Source organism: Schistocerca gregaria, chromosome 2 (genome assembly GCF_023897955.1).
Source record: "Schistocerca gregaria isolate iqSchGreg1 chromosome 2, iqSchGreg1.2, whole genome shotgun sequence".
In the NCBI taxonomy this organism is placed as follows: Eukaryota; Metazoa; Arthropoda; class Insecta; order Orthoptera; family Acrididae; genus Schistocerca; species Schistocerca gregaria.
In genome coordinates, this window is record NC_064921.1 from 100655493 (window position 1) to 100669271 (window position 13779).

A 13779-nucleotide genomic window follows, 5' to 3' on the forward strand; every position below is an offset into this window, starting at 1 on the left:
GCATCTCTTGGTCCCCTCCACGATTTTTACCCTCCGCGCTGCCCTCCAATACTAGACTGGTGATCCCCTGATACCTCAGCACATGTCCTACCAACCGATCCCTACTTCCAGTCAAATTGTGCCACAAACACCTCTTCTCCCCAACTCTGTTAAATACCTCCTCATTGGTTATGTGATCTACTCATCTAATCTTCAGCATTCTTCTGTAGCACCACATTTCGATGGCTTCTATTCTCTTCTTGTCCAAACTATTTATCGTCCATGTTTCACTTCCATACATGGCTACAGTCTATACAAATACTTTCAGAAACGACTTCCTGACACTTAAATCTATACTCGATGTTAACAAATTTCTCTTCTTCAGAAACGCTTTCCTTGCCATTGCCAGTCTACATTTTATATACTCTCTACTTCGACCATCATCACTTATTTTGCTCCCCAAATAGCAAATCTCCTTTATTACATTAAGTGTCTCATTTCCTAATATAATTCCCTAACCATCACCTTACTTAATTCGACTACATTCCATTATCCTCGTTTTGCTTTTGTTGATGATCATCTTATATCCTCCTTTCAAGACACTGTCCATTCCGTTGAATTGCTCTTCCAAGTCCTTTGCTGTCTTTGACAGAATTACAGTGTCATAGTCGAACCTGAAAGTTTTTATTTCTTCTCCATGAATTTTAATACCTACTCCGAACTTTTTTTGTTTCCTTTACTGCTTGCTCAATATACAGATTGAATAACATCGGGGAGAGGCTATAACCCTGTCTCACTCCCTTCCCAACCACTGCTTCCCTTTCTTGCCCCTCGACTCTTAAACAGCCGTCTGGGTTCTGTACAAATTGTAAATAGTCTTTCGATCCCTGTATTTTACCCCTGCCACCTTTGGAATTTGAAAGTGAGTTTTCCAGTCAATATTGTCAAAAGCTTTCTCTAACTCTACAATTGCTAGAAACGTAGGTTTGCTTTTCCTTAATCTTTCTTCTAAGACAAGACGTAAGGCCAGTATTGTCTCACGTGTTCCAACACATCTACGTAATCCAAACTAATCTTCGCCGAGGTCAGCTTCTACCAGTTTTTCCACTCGTCTGTAAAGAATTAGCGTTAGTATTTTGCAGCTGTGACTTATGAAACTGATAGTTCGGTAATTTTCGCATCTGTCAACACCTGTTTTCTTTGTGAAGTCTGAGGGTATACATCTTGCTCACCAAATGGTAGAGATTTGTCAGGACTGGCTCTCCCAAGGCCGGCAGTAGTTCTAATGGAATGTCGTCTACTCCCGGGGTCTTGTTTCGACTCAGGTCTTTCAGTGCTCTGGCAAACTCTTCACGCAGTATCATATCTCCCATTTCATCTTCATCTACATTCTCTTCCATTTCCATAATATTGCCCTCAAGTACACCGCCCTTGTATAGACCCTCTATATATTCCTTCCACCTTTCTGCTTTCCATTCTTTGCTTATAACTGGGTTTCCATCTGAGCTCTTGCTGTTCATACAAGTCGCTGTATTTTCTCCAAAGGTCTCTTTAATTTTCCTGTAGGCAGTATCTATTTGCCCTAGTGAGATAAGCATTTATATCCTTACATTTTCCTTTTTGTCTGCTTCATTTGCTGCAATTTTTATATTTTCTCCTTTCATCAATTAAATTGAATATTTCTTCTGTTACCCAAGGATTTCTACTAGTCCACTTCTATTTACCTACTTTATCTTCTGCTGCCTTCACTACTTCATCCCTCAGAGCTACCCATTCTTCTTCTACTGTGTTTCGTTCCCCCATTCCTGTCAATTATTCCCTTATGCTCTCCCTGAAACTCTGTACAACCTCTGGTTTCGTCAGTTTATTCAGGTCCCAACTCCTTAAATTCCCACCTTTTTGCAGTATCGTCAGTTTTAATCTACAGTTTATAACGAATGGATCGTGGTCATAGTCCACGTCTGCCCATGTAAATGTCTTACAATTTAAAATCTGGCTCCTAAATGTCTGTCTTACCATTATATAATCTATCTGATACCTTCTAGTATCTCCAGGATTCTTCCATTTACACAACCTCCTTTTATGATTCTTGAACCAAGTGTTAGCTATGATTAAGTTATGCTCTGTGGAAAATTCTACCAGACCGCTTCATCTTTCATTTCTTACCCCAAATCCATATTCTCCTACTACTTTTCTCTCTCTCCCATTTCCTACTCTCGAATTCCAGTCACCAATGACTATTAAATTATCGTCTCCCTTCACTACCTGAATAATTTATCTCATCATACATTTCATCAAATTCTTCATAATCTGCAGAGCTAGTTCTCATATAAACTTGTACTACTGTTGTAGGCCTGGGCGTCGTGTTTATCTTGGCCACAATAATGCGTTCACTATGCTGTTTGTAGTAGCTTACCCGCACAACTATTTTTTTTATTCATTTTAAACCTACTCCTGCATTACCTCTATTTGATTTTGTATTTATAACCCTGTATTCACCTGACCAAAAGTCTTCTTCCTCCTGTCACCGAACTTCAATAATTCCCACTATATCTAACTTTAACCTATCCATTTTCCTTTTTAAATTTTCTAACCTACCTGCCCGATTAAGGGATCTGACATTCCACGCTCCGATCCGTAGAACGCCAGTTTTCTTTCTCCTGATAACGACGTCCTTTTGAGTAGTCCCCGCCCGGAGATCCGAATGGGGTACTATTTTACCTCCGGAGTATTTTACCCAAGAGGACGCCATCATCATTTAACCATACAGTAAAGCTGCATGCCCTCGGGAAAAATTACGGCTGTAGTTTCCCCTTGATATCGCAGTACCAGCACAGCAAGGCCGTTTTGGGTAGTGTAACAAGGCCAGATCAGTCAATCATCCAGACTGTTGCCCCTCTTCAGGAACCACACGTTTGACTGGTCTCTAAACAGTTACCCGTCCGTTGTAGTTGTACCTATGGGACGGCCATCTTTATCCCTGAGGCACCCAAGCCTGCCCACCAGCGGCAAGGTACATGGTTCGTGGGGGCCCTAGAACTTAGAACTACTTAAACCTAACTATCCTAAGGACCTCACACACATCCACGCCCTAGGCAAGATTCGAACCTGCGACCGTAGCAGTCGCACGGTTCCGGACTGAAGCTCCTAAAACCGCTCTGCCACCGAGGCCGGCTAAAAAAGTACACCGTAATGTGATTTTATTTCCATCATCTTTTTAAAGCAGCTTCTCCGAACCCAGTTTCCCTACCTCGAATTGTTCAGTGCAGCGTTCGCTATGTCCTGGTAAATTTTTCTTCGCTCTTACGGAAGCTTCCATTAAATGAAAGTATTTTTGGCAGTAAATCCCATTATATTCCGTACAACAGACTATGGAAATGTAGTTCTGTTCTCGTAGAATATGAGTTGATATAAGGTAATCATTAATTATTTCTGAGGGTAGCGTCACTTCTCTTGCTTTTTTAAAAACTTTTATTGTTTCGTTATGAGTCCTCATGTAATATTTTTACCACATTCCCACCCCAATCTTTGACATTAAATGTAATCACAGTTGCAAATGTAGACAAACATCAGCTAGAATGGAATGACGACAGTGAAAATTTGTGCCGTACAGCGACACGAACCCGGATTTCCCGCTTACCTCGAGCATTTCCAAAGGAATTTTGCATCATAATTTAGAATAAGACAGGCACATACTTGGTGTAATATAATACGACATTCCAACCTCCATCTGGCAGAATTGTTGCGAAGTTAGAATAAAGAATGAATAATGAGTTGAACTTGTTTCCTTGGAAAAATATGAAACGCCGAATTACATTTTATGAAATTTAATACAATCTAGAAACACCAATTCGGTACAATGTAAAGAACACAATTTACGACAACATAGAATAGTAAATATGCTTAATTAATGTAGGAACAATTTTCGCTGAGAAAAGGGATTCAATATGAAGCTTCTTAAGAGCAGAAATTTCCTTTCTTTTCTAGTACGCTGCAAGGCCCGAAATTTCGTAGTATTTACAACAGCTGTAACTGTCGAAACAGTGAGATGCAAGGATGTTTTAATGGCACTGTAATTTAAGATACAGACATTCTATAAATACAGGCTTTGTAATAATCAATGATATTGAAAATTACACTCATCTTACGTTATACATCGAATGTTTCACAACTCAGAATGTGCAGCATTTCTTAAATGTCCCACGCATCCCTGCAGACGTGACACTATTCGCGCTGTGACTTATCATGAAGTCGCCTACAATAAAACTGACTCAACTGTCCTGAATTGGGCATATTGTGGGATAAAGATGTGACATTTTCATGTTTCTTGCAGCACTTCACACGCATTTTTCTCTGACATAAAGTAAAAAATTATCGTTTTCTGACTTATGTCACTTTATTTGCCGGGGTGTGATATGAGAAGCGTTCCGACGAAATATCTGTTTAAGCGTTCCGACGAAATATCTGTTTTTCATTCCCGATTACCTAAAATAGTTACAACGTGCTGTAACGGCGCGGCATTTGCATATTTTTAAGTCCGTGTTAGACCAACTTGATACGCATTTTGGGAAACTATGCATCGATGACATGATTCCTTTTCTTGGCTAGGTCCGTTAGCAGACTTTCCCGGTGTTGATATGAAGAGTCGTTTTTGATAGACTTCCTTGTCGTATGAAACTTGGGTCTAGTGGGAAATCGGAGTGTCCTGCTGCATGCGCACGGGCGACATGTGCAAAATGCATCAGATATAGTGCCAGCTTCATATAGACGCGATTGTATTAAGTGGGGGTGTCGTCCTTCGCTTTCAGCATCCCCCTTCTCATGATTGTCAACACTATCAGGCTTGAGCATATTCTTAGTGTATTGGAGAACTAATAAACTCCTCTGATCGTCTACACCTCTTTGTCCGTGCTGAATAGTAATCGTAGTCAGTGTTTCTACTCATGTGGCAGTATCTTTTTTATCTAAGTGAATAAATGTGGTATCCGTGACGGTACAGAAAGCTATTGTATGCATTAGGTGTATTAAAACTGTGTACTGGATCGATATTCGAAACCGGAACCGTATCAGGGCTAACGACGCTGTCCCACAAAGATTTGAAGTGGCGAACACTCTCCTGCAAGGTGAGAGATTCGTCCTGGATGTGCTGTATTGTTGAGATATTGAGATGTCCAACGTCTGTGTCACGCACTGTATCACTATTTTAACGCCACAGGAGGCCCTTTCACACACAGAGCACTTTAAGCAAATCGGAATTTGTTTCTTAGTAGTTTGTCTAGCTTTCATGTAGTACATTTTTTAGTTAGTAGGAGTAAGTTGTTAAATCTGCAATTCGGGGGTAAGAAGGTAAGTAAGGATTCGTAAAAAAGTACGGAGAAAGTAGAAATTTCGGAAAAATGAAACCCGACTGTTTTCTCCACTACTGTACGGTGGTGGAAATAGGTTGCCACCATGGAGCACCAGTGCGTTATTTATCCAATTGTACGTTGTTGTTCATCTCATAACGGCTGTTAAAGGTTAAAATTTCATACCTTTCGGAACTGACGACCATCATAGTCACTGGCTTTCAGACCAAGCACCTCCGAAACGGCGAAGGACGTGAAGTGTTCCAAGTCCACCCCTACGTGTACTTTGTTCTTCCTAGACACAATGGCATGTACCAGTAGTACAATGCCATATGTCACGCAGGTCGGTATGAACATACTTGGTTCGAAAAGCACCACGATGAGTTTGGCGTACTCCCCCGGCTAACAAACTCCCCGAATTTCAACCCAGTTGACAATTTCTGGGACGACCTCGATCGAGCTGTACGCTCCATTGCTCCTCAACTGAGAAATTTAACGCCGCTGTTCAAGGCTCTCGAGTGGAAATGGCTCAGCACCCTCCTAGGTACCTCCCAGAACTCCACCCACTGTCTTCCTGCACGTTTCGGAGCGGTCCGCTCTACGAAAGGCGATTACTCAGACTCTTGACATGTGTTCTCAGTAATGTGACTGGACATTATAAATAAATTACTTATCATGTCACAGGTGACTCTGTTGTCATATCTCCAAATTGTTTGAATCGCGATAGTAGTTGTTCTGACATTTTTTTTCAGGCGGTGGCTGGAGAACTGAACCTGGAAGTCGACGAAGGAACTGAACAGGAGTCAAGGGTTTCTGAGCAGATCATGCACCCTGACTACCCTGGGTGAGTTTCGACACTAAACTGCCGTTTATGTCTTGAAAACAAGCAATGGAATCGTTTCGAAGGCTGCACACGGCCAACATTAGGTATTTGAGCGCCTTGAAAGCTTTTGAATATCTAGGCTAGTTGCAGAAAGCATCAACACTAATAGGCCTGAATGTAAGACATTACACATCCATAAAACCAAACATCACATTTGTATCAGCATTAGCGGTATGTTATTTTCAGTTGGCTACATACAAAATCGTCTTTCACCAGTAGCACGATGCAAGCAAAAAGCATGTTAATGGCCTATCCTTTCCAAGCTACAGCAGTACTATACGTGGAGAATTGAATGCTTCAATACCTTACGTTTCCAATTCGCTTGATTTTGCAACACTATACTCAATATCTCGCGCAACAGTATACTGGGCCTGGAGTGCGAAAATGATGCAGCCACACTGTGGTTACCATCACCAATGAACTATCTGCGTGCGGTAAACAGTGTTTTGGTGCAGCATACGAGAGCTGAAATTCTGAGGCGTTTTCATATTTAAGAGCAAAATGTATGTCCTTTCCTTGCTGCTGCAGTAACAGGAAAAACACTTTTGTGTTTAGCAGTGTGCAAAAGAAAGCTGTAAGGTATAAATTTCTCCACAAGAATTTATAGTCTCATAGTGCAAGAACAACAGATAACATTTGTTTTCTACCTAGAAAATAAGTTCATTGATTCTGTAATTTGTGGAAAAAAATGCACTTGCAGAGTCTCTCAGACGTCTGTGTTTGGTGATGCACTGCATTCTTGTGTTACCAAGTATAATAACCAGCTTACTTAATAATTTTACATTCTTAAGGCAGAGAAACCAGTAAGTCACCTGCAAGCCGATTTATTCTGCACGCAGGCTATGTCTCATCTACTGCGCAGTAGAGCTGTTCAATGTCTGATGAACATTTACACATCCTACTTTGAAACTGGAATGTATGCTGCCAGCTTATATTAGCTTCTCATTTGTCAATATGCTATCAAAGAAAGCGAAATTTCCTGTGCATAGATCTAACAACAAACGTTTACTCAACAGAGGTCTTGCTGTGACGGCCAATGACATCGCTGTCTTCACGTTGCGCTCTGCGTTCACCCTCGGCACCTACGTGCAGACGATACCACTGGCCAGTGCAGGGTCCATCCCAGCATGTAAGTACCTTTACGTCATCACGCTGTACATATTCCGCTTATACCAGTTACAAAGAGTGATTTATTCCACAGTGTACAAATTCTAGGGATTGATTGGTGAGAGGATACGTAACAAGAAGGTCTAATGAACTTTTGTCAGGAAACGCATGGGAGAGACCATTTATTCAGTCATACTCTGTTAGAGACACTGTGGTGTAAAACGCGCTGTACCATGCTGTCACAGTACATGATGGATGGTTTCCTGCTAGAGGGTGGTACTGTACCTCGTACGTCATGCCTAGCGCCCTCTCCTGCTATAGTAGTGATAATGTTGTCTCCCACTCACCTCTCTTGCTGATTCACCTTGTATTGGATGTGATATAGCATTGTACACAATGGTTCCGCATTCGAATCGAGTGCTTGCCGAAGTGATGTTTACTTACATAAAAGCAAATGGCAACAGGCGGCGGGTAGCGAGAATGTGTCAGGTTTGCAACAGTGTTTCTCCGAAAGAGGGTCCCGTTTCAGGAAGCAGGAAATCAAGAAGGACGTACCCGAAATAATCGGATACCAGACTTGGAAGAAAATGTGATTATCACTGTGGAAGGCGACCGCAGTGTCAGTGCGAGGCAGTTGGCCCGTTAGTACGAGGTAATCGAGACGACCGTTTGGAATATTTTCCATGATAATTGTTACTACCCTTATCACTTACAGCTTACCAGCGAAAGACTTTCCACATCGGGAGCAGTTTTGTTGCTGGTTTCTTCACCAGAAAATCACGATTCCGGGATTTGTGTCAAACATTCTATTCACAGATGAGGCCAACTTTACGTGGAGTGGAATGTTCAGTTTTCATAACAGTCACCTGTGGGCTAGTATGCAGAAACCTCATGTTATGGTGACAGCGCATCATCAGCATCAGTGCAGCCGGAATGTGTGGACCTGGATAATTGGGGACCGTATTTTGGGAGCATTTTTTCTTCTACTTCGCGTAACAGGCCGGAACTATCGGCGTTTCTTGTAAATGACTTTGCCTCCCCTGCTGGAAGAAGTGTCATTGATGACTCGAAGGGCTATGTGGGTGCTGAATTATGGTGCTCGAGCTCAGTTCCCCGTCAACGTCCGGACGCTTCTCAATTGTGTCTTCCTTTGTCGATGGATCGGAGGACAGTGTCCAGTTGCAGGGCCTGCTCATTCATCGGATCTCAACCAGTGCGATTTCTGGTTGTGGACCCATCTCAAAAGTGTCGCTTATGCAGAGCCCATTCCAGATGTGGAGACACTGGAGTTGCCTTTGACACTGTTCGGGTGCAGCCAGGCAGATGGAACGTGGGAGACAAAACATGCTACAGCGCGTACACGCACGCGTTGAGGCATGAGGAACCATTTTCAACACATACTGTAACTGTAGCTGCATGGTATAGCGCCGCCGTCTCTGTAACAATGTATGACTGAATAAATGGTCTGTAGCATGGAAAACCATGCATTTCCTGACGTAAGTTCATTAGATCTTTTTTGTTCCGTGTCCTCTGGTAGATCAATCCCTGGAGTTTGTACATGGTGGAAAATATCACCCTCTGTAGAAGGAAGTTATAAATTGTGGTACTTACTTTCTTACTATAGTTAAGGGGGGGTAGGACGTCAAACGCGCCGACTTGGGGCAGAAGAGGCACCACAGGACATTTTAATTTCCACTGTCTATACTTTTACAATTAAATTCATAAAACTTTGTCAGCATGACCAGGAAGGATTCAGAATTCACACTCATTGCAGTCGAAGTTCGAAAACATAACGAACTAATTTTTTTTACATGTGAAATTTCATCATTTTCTTCACATACTAATGGAAGCATTTGTTGCTATATGTACACTTTTCTTCATAAGTAAGAGACATGGTTCGATAAATTTTGTACAGCATACAAACCATATTTAAAGGTGTATGAAACTCTAAAATTTTCCAAATCTGTTAAAAGGTGTGGTAAAAATTGAGGTAATTAAGTACCAGATTTGTATTTTTTCTAAACATCGAGTTTAAAATACAACAGATCATTCATTTTTCATAAATTAAATAAATTTTAGCGTTTCATACACCTGTAAGTATGGTATATATGCTGTGCAAAATTAATCGAAGAATCTCTCTAAGTTATGAAGAAAAGTGTACCTATAGCAACAAATGCAACCATTAGTAAGTGAAAAAATGAGGAAATTTCACACGTAAAAAAATATTTTGTTATGTTTTCGAACGTCCACTGCAATGAGTGTGAATCCTGAATCCTTCCTGGTGATGCTGACCAAGTTTTATGAATTTATTTGCAACAGTATAGACACTGGAAATTAAAATGTCCTGTGATGCCTCTCCTGCTCCAAGTCGGCCCGTTTGACGTCCTACCCCCTTAATAGCAGTGTGAATATTACGTGTCTCGTACGGTATCTTATTTCTAGTCGATATTAACAGCTCGTAAAAGATTATATAGCCTCTGTGTGCTGTTCCTCGACTTTTGATGCGATCCTCAAAGAGGCTAAAGTTATGTTTGTCTGCGCTTGCTGAACACAACCTATGCTTATTTTTCAATATTTTTTTCAGCCGGTTCAAACGCGATCGCCTCTGGCTGGGGCTCCACGCCTACCGCCACCACACCCAACATACTCCAGTGGCTGGACGCCACCATCATAGACTGGGAGAGCTGCAGACAGCTGCTCGATGACGCTGGCATCGAAGACAACCCTGTCGTGGACACCATGATTTGCACAGGCCCGGTCACGGGAGGCATCAGTCTCTGCAGCGTGAGTAGCCAACATTACCACAGCTCTCCCGATTTGTCAAAGGGATGTGACAGCGCATGTCTCAGTATCTGAGTGCAGAGTACATTCTGTCACAGAAAATGTCGCAAATGCGAGGGATGGATCTTAAATAGTGGAAACTATTTATTCACAACCGGTACAAAAGAGTTAAATGTTTGCACCTGTTACTATCCTTCAAAGCAGTCACCAGCGTTGTGTAGAACCCGTTGCCAGCGATGTGGAAGGCGTAGTATACAGTTAGCAGCGTCTGTTCTGTTGATGGTGCGAATGGAACGGTCTACTGCCTGTCGAATATCTGGAACAGTTCTGAAGCGAATGCCACGAAGTGATTGATTTATCTTCGCAATCAAATCAAAGTCACAAGGACTTAGGTGCGGTGAGTATGGTGGGTGGTACAGTACGTCCCAGTCCTTTCGACCGAACAGAGCATCCACAGCTTGGGCTGTATGCGCCCGCGCATTGTCGTGAAAAATGATGGGTGGGTTGCACAGAAAGTGTGTCAGCTACTTGTGCTCCAAAAACGAACAGTAATACTGTGCACTGACGGTCTGCCGTGGAGGAACGTAATGCAGTAGGATAACACCATCACAGTCGTACACGAGGACCACCATAACTATAGACCGCTCCATTCGCACCATCAACAGAACAAACTCTGCTAACTGTATACTACACCTTCAACATTGCTGGCAATGGGTTCCACACAACACTGGTGACTACTTAGGACAGTAACAGGTGCAAACATGTAACTCTTTTGTATCGGTTGTGAATAAATAGTTTCCACTATTTAAGTTCCAACCCTCATAGCTTTAGCCGTATCTTCCTATAAAAAAAACTGTTTCATAAATACAAAAGATTTATGACTTAATCATGCATCAATCGCCTGGGGAGGAGTAGTATGTGGTGTTCTCCAAGGTACCATCGTCGGTGCGTTGTTTTTCTTGTATATATGAACGTCTCTTCGTCGTCTGTTATATGTATATATCTCTCTTTGCTTCCCAGGTGATTGCATCTACATATCGGTCTCTCTTTCTCTCTAATTAACACTGTATTTGAGTGCAGGCCACAGCGAATGTCGGCCCTTGTAAGCGATATCAGTCTCTCTCATTTCTCGAGGCCAATAAACTAACGTGTCGATGTGCAGGTATCTGAGGAGAGGGAAGGTCTTTGTCATCGCCCTCGAGATCTTAATATTCTCATCTTGTGAATCCATTGAAACTGTTTGTCTAAGAGGAATAAGAAGTGAACCAGCAGTATTGGCAATTTCCTATACAGGACATGTACAGTTTTCATCTGGGAACTACATGGCTACAGACTTACTAAAAATAATTCGTTAATTTAATCAGAATTAAATGTTTGATATGGCCATGATTGGGCCTGTAGTCTGCGAATAGCGCCTTTGACTAGTAATCAAAACGTCCTGGGTTCGAACCTAGTAGGTGCTTTGATGTAGAATAAAAACCATAGGCAATGACATCTTGCACAAGCTTCCTCAGGACCGAAGAGACTCTTGGACTTACCTAAGAGCATTAAGCACTACTACCATCAAAGAGGGCTTGGGTTAAGCTAACAAAGACGTTGGAAAAAATAACTGATGGACGTATGACCATTTGTCCGCAAGAAGAGATGTCTTTCAAAAGATGAACAAGTGCTCATAGTTCTTACGGTATGCAGTTTATATCCCATGTTTACTAGACATATTTTCTTGTTTGATCCATACTGTACCACCTACACCTATATCAATCTACAATCTGTTCAGTAACATTATAAGTACATGTTTTACACTGTCAGAGGTATCAAAACCATTTTCACTTATAAATTTCGACTCTGTGGTTTCTGGAAAAGGGCACTTTTCGTCAAACTGATATATTTACGCTTCCCCATCATCCCTGAAAGTTTTTAATATCGTAACGGAATCACTTTGTATACTAAACTCCGTACAGGTATGCCTGGTTAGCAACAAGAGTAAATTTAGCATGAACTCAGAAGTTCACAACCACAGTACTAGAGGGGAAAGTATTGTCTGTATAGACGGAGTTTTATATCTTACGGCAATAGTCTCTGGCAGGTTACCAATGAGCATTAGGCAGATAATTATAAATTCCCGAACACTTACCCCAAACACGAATTACGATACGTCATTAGCCACTCCATTTACTCATCCATCACCGATATTTGTATCAGATAGCAGCTGATTTTGCTTCTGCGCGGACAGTTAATAGTGGTCTGTATAAAGTTAAAATGCTTTTGTTTGAATAATTGGATAATAACAGCAGCTGGGTTGTACAGGAGGAGAGGAAGTAGCGTTGCTCAAAGTAGCTGTTTATCTGATGACGTACGCATGAGTAAATTAATAATAGTTACAATAATTATTTGTTTATGTAGATCAGCACTAGGCATTATTTGTTTTTAGTATACTCTACAGAAATTACGAGCTATGGTTACTTCTGCATGTTAATGAATAACTTAACTCGTTTCGCAATGCTGAAGGCTCACCTCCATAATGGGACTGACGGAACAAGGTGTCAGATTAATTGACTATATAAGTGAGAAAGAAAAATAAATGAGAGTATTTAGTCGTTAATCATCGAAGTGTCCTTGCTAAGTTGGTAATAGGTAAGAAAGTTTGATTTCACTGGAATCATACAGATAGTGACTCACACGAAGTGTTTGCTAAACTTCGGGTGAATCTCATTAGCATCTCCTGCCAATTGAGGCTCGAATATAGATTAATGTGTAGTGATACGTGTCTAGCAAAGAGACATGACTCGCTATACATTAAGTATTAGCATGAATAAAAGCATAGATGTTTCACAAACTTCCGCACTGTGCTTACCAAATCATGCAGCAGGCCACCGTTCAGCTGAATCCTCGATATAGTTTCCCATTTAACAATGCTACTGTTACGTCACCTGAATTTCGTCGTATCATCGGCACAACGTGATGTTTCGATGGTTCCTGTTTCCAGGAGCTAGAAAAGACTATTAATTTGGAACTCCCAATTTAAGCCATGCACAGGACAATATTATTTGCTTGCAACTTATTTTACTTTTTTCCCGCACAGGGGGACTCCGGCGGCCCGTTGGTGCAGAACGGAGAACTCATCGGTGTGACGTCATGGGCGATCACTCCCTGCGGTTCGGTGGGATCTCCATCCGGATTCACCAGGGTCTCTGCTTTCAACGACTTCATCAACCAGTATCTGTAACTGCACTTTGCATGTGACAATAAACGTATGAGAATGTGACACGTCATTTGCCTTATTTATGTGATACTGGATATTCATAGCTTCAGCCTTCCTCAGATAGTGCTCACCAACATCGTTTCTTGGAAACGAGTTCAAGTCTACTGATATGATGCACATTACGATTCCGTTCCATACGAAATTATTAACGGTTTGGGTGGGAACTACGAAAACGGGTACACTTGGCCCCTGTCTGGTGCATGTAAACTATTTCCATCTGCTTCTTTTCAAGATGAGCTATCTTTGATTAGCGAGGAAACAGAAAAGATGGCAGTTTTGACCACTGCAAGGTCACTTTTTATCCAGCTATGGCTTTCCATGACAGATTATTATAAGTAAACACATCGAACAGAGGCAGCATAACACAGGAGGCTGTTAGCTAGATCCTCTCGTATCATACGAGCTTTCTCTGCTATCTGTTC

General features: G+C 41.7%; 1 protein-coding gene across 1 annotated transcript in view; it reads left to right on the forward strand.

The window, feature by feature from the left end:
* LOC126336426 (trypsin-1-like) overlaps window positions 1–13360 on the forward strand; it is a 32329-nt gene extending 18969 nt beyond the window's left edge. The window contains exons 4-7 of the mRNA XM_050000120.1: window positions 6077–6168; window positions 7224–7336; window positions 9899–10098; window positions 13178–13360. Coding sequence (XP_049856077.1) covers window positions 6077–6168; window positions 7224–7336; window positions 9899–10098; window positions 13178–13321 — 549 coding nt within the window. The 3' untranslated portion in view covers window positions 13322–13360. The remainder of the gene's footprint in view (window positions 1–6076; window positions 6169–7223; window positions 7337–9898; window positions 10099–13177) is intronic.
* The last annotated feature ends 419 nt before the right edge of the window (window positions 13361–13779 follow it).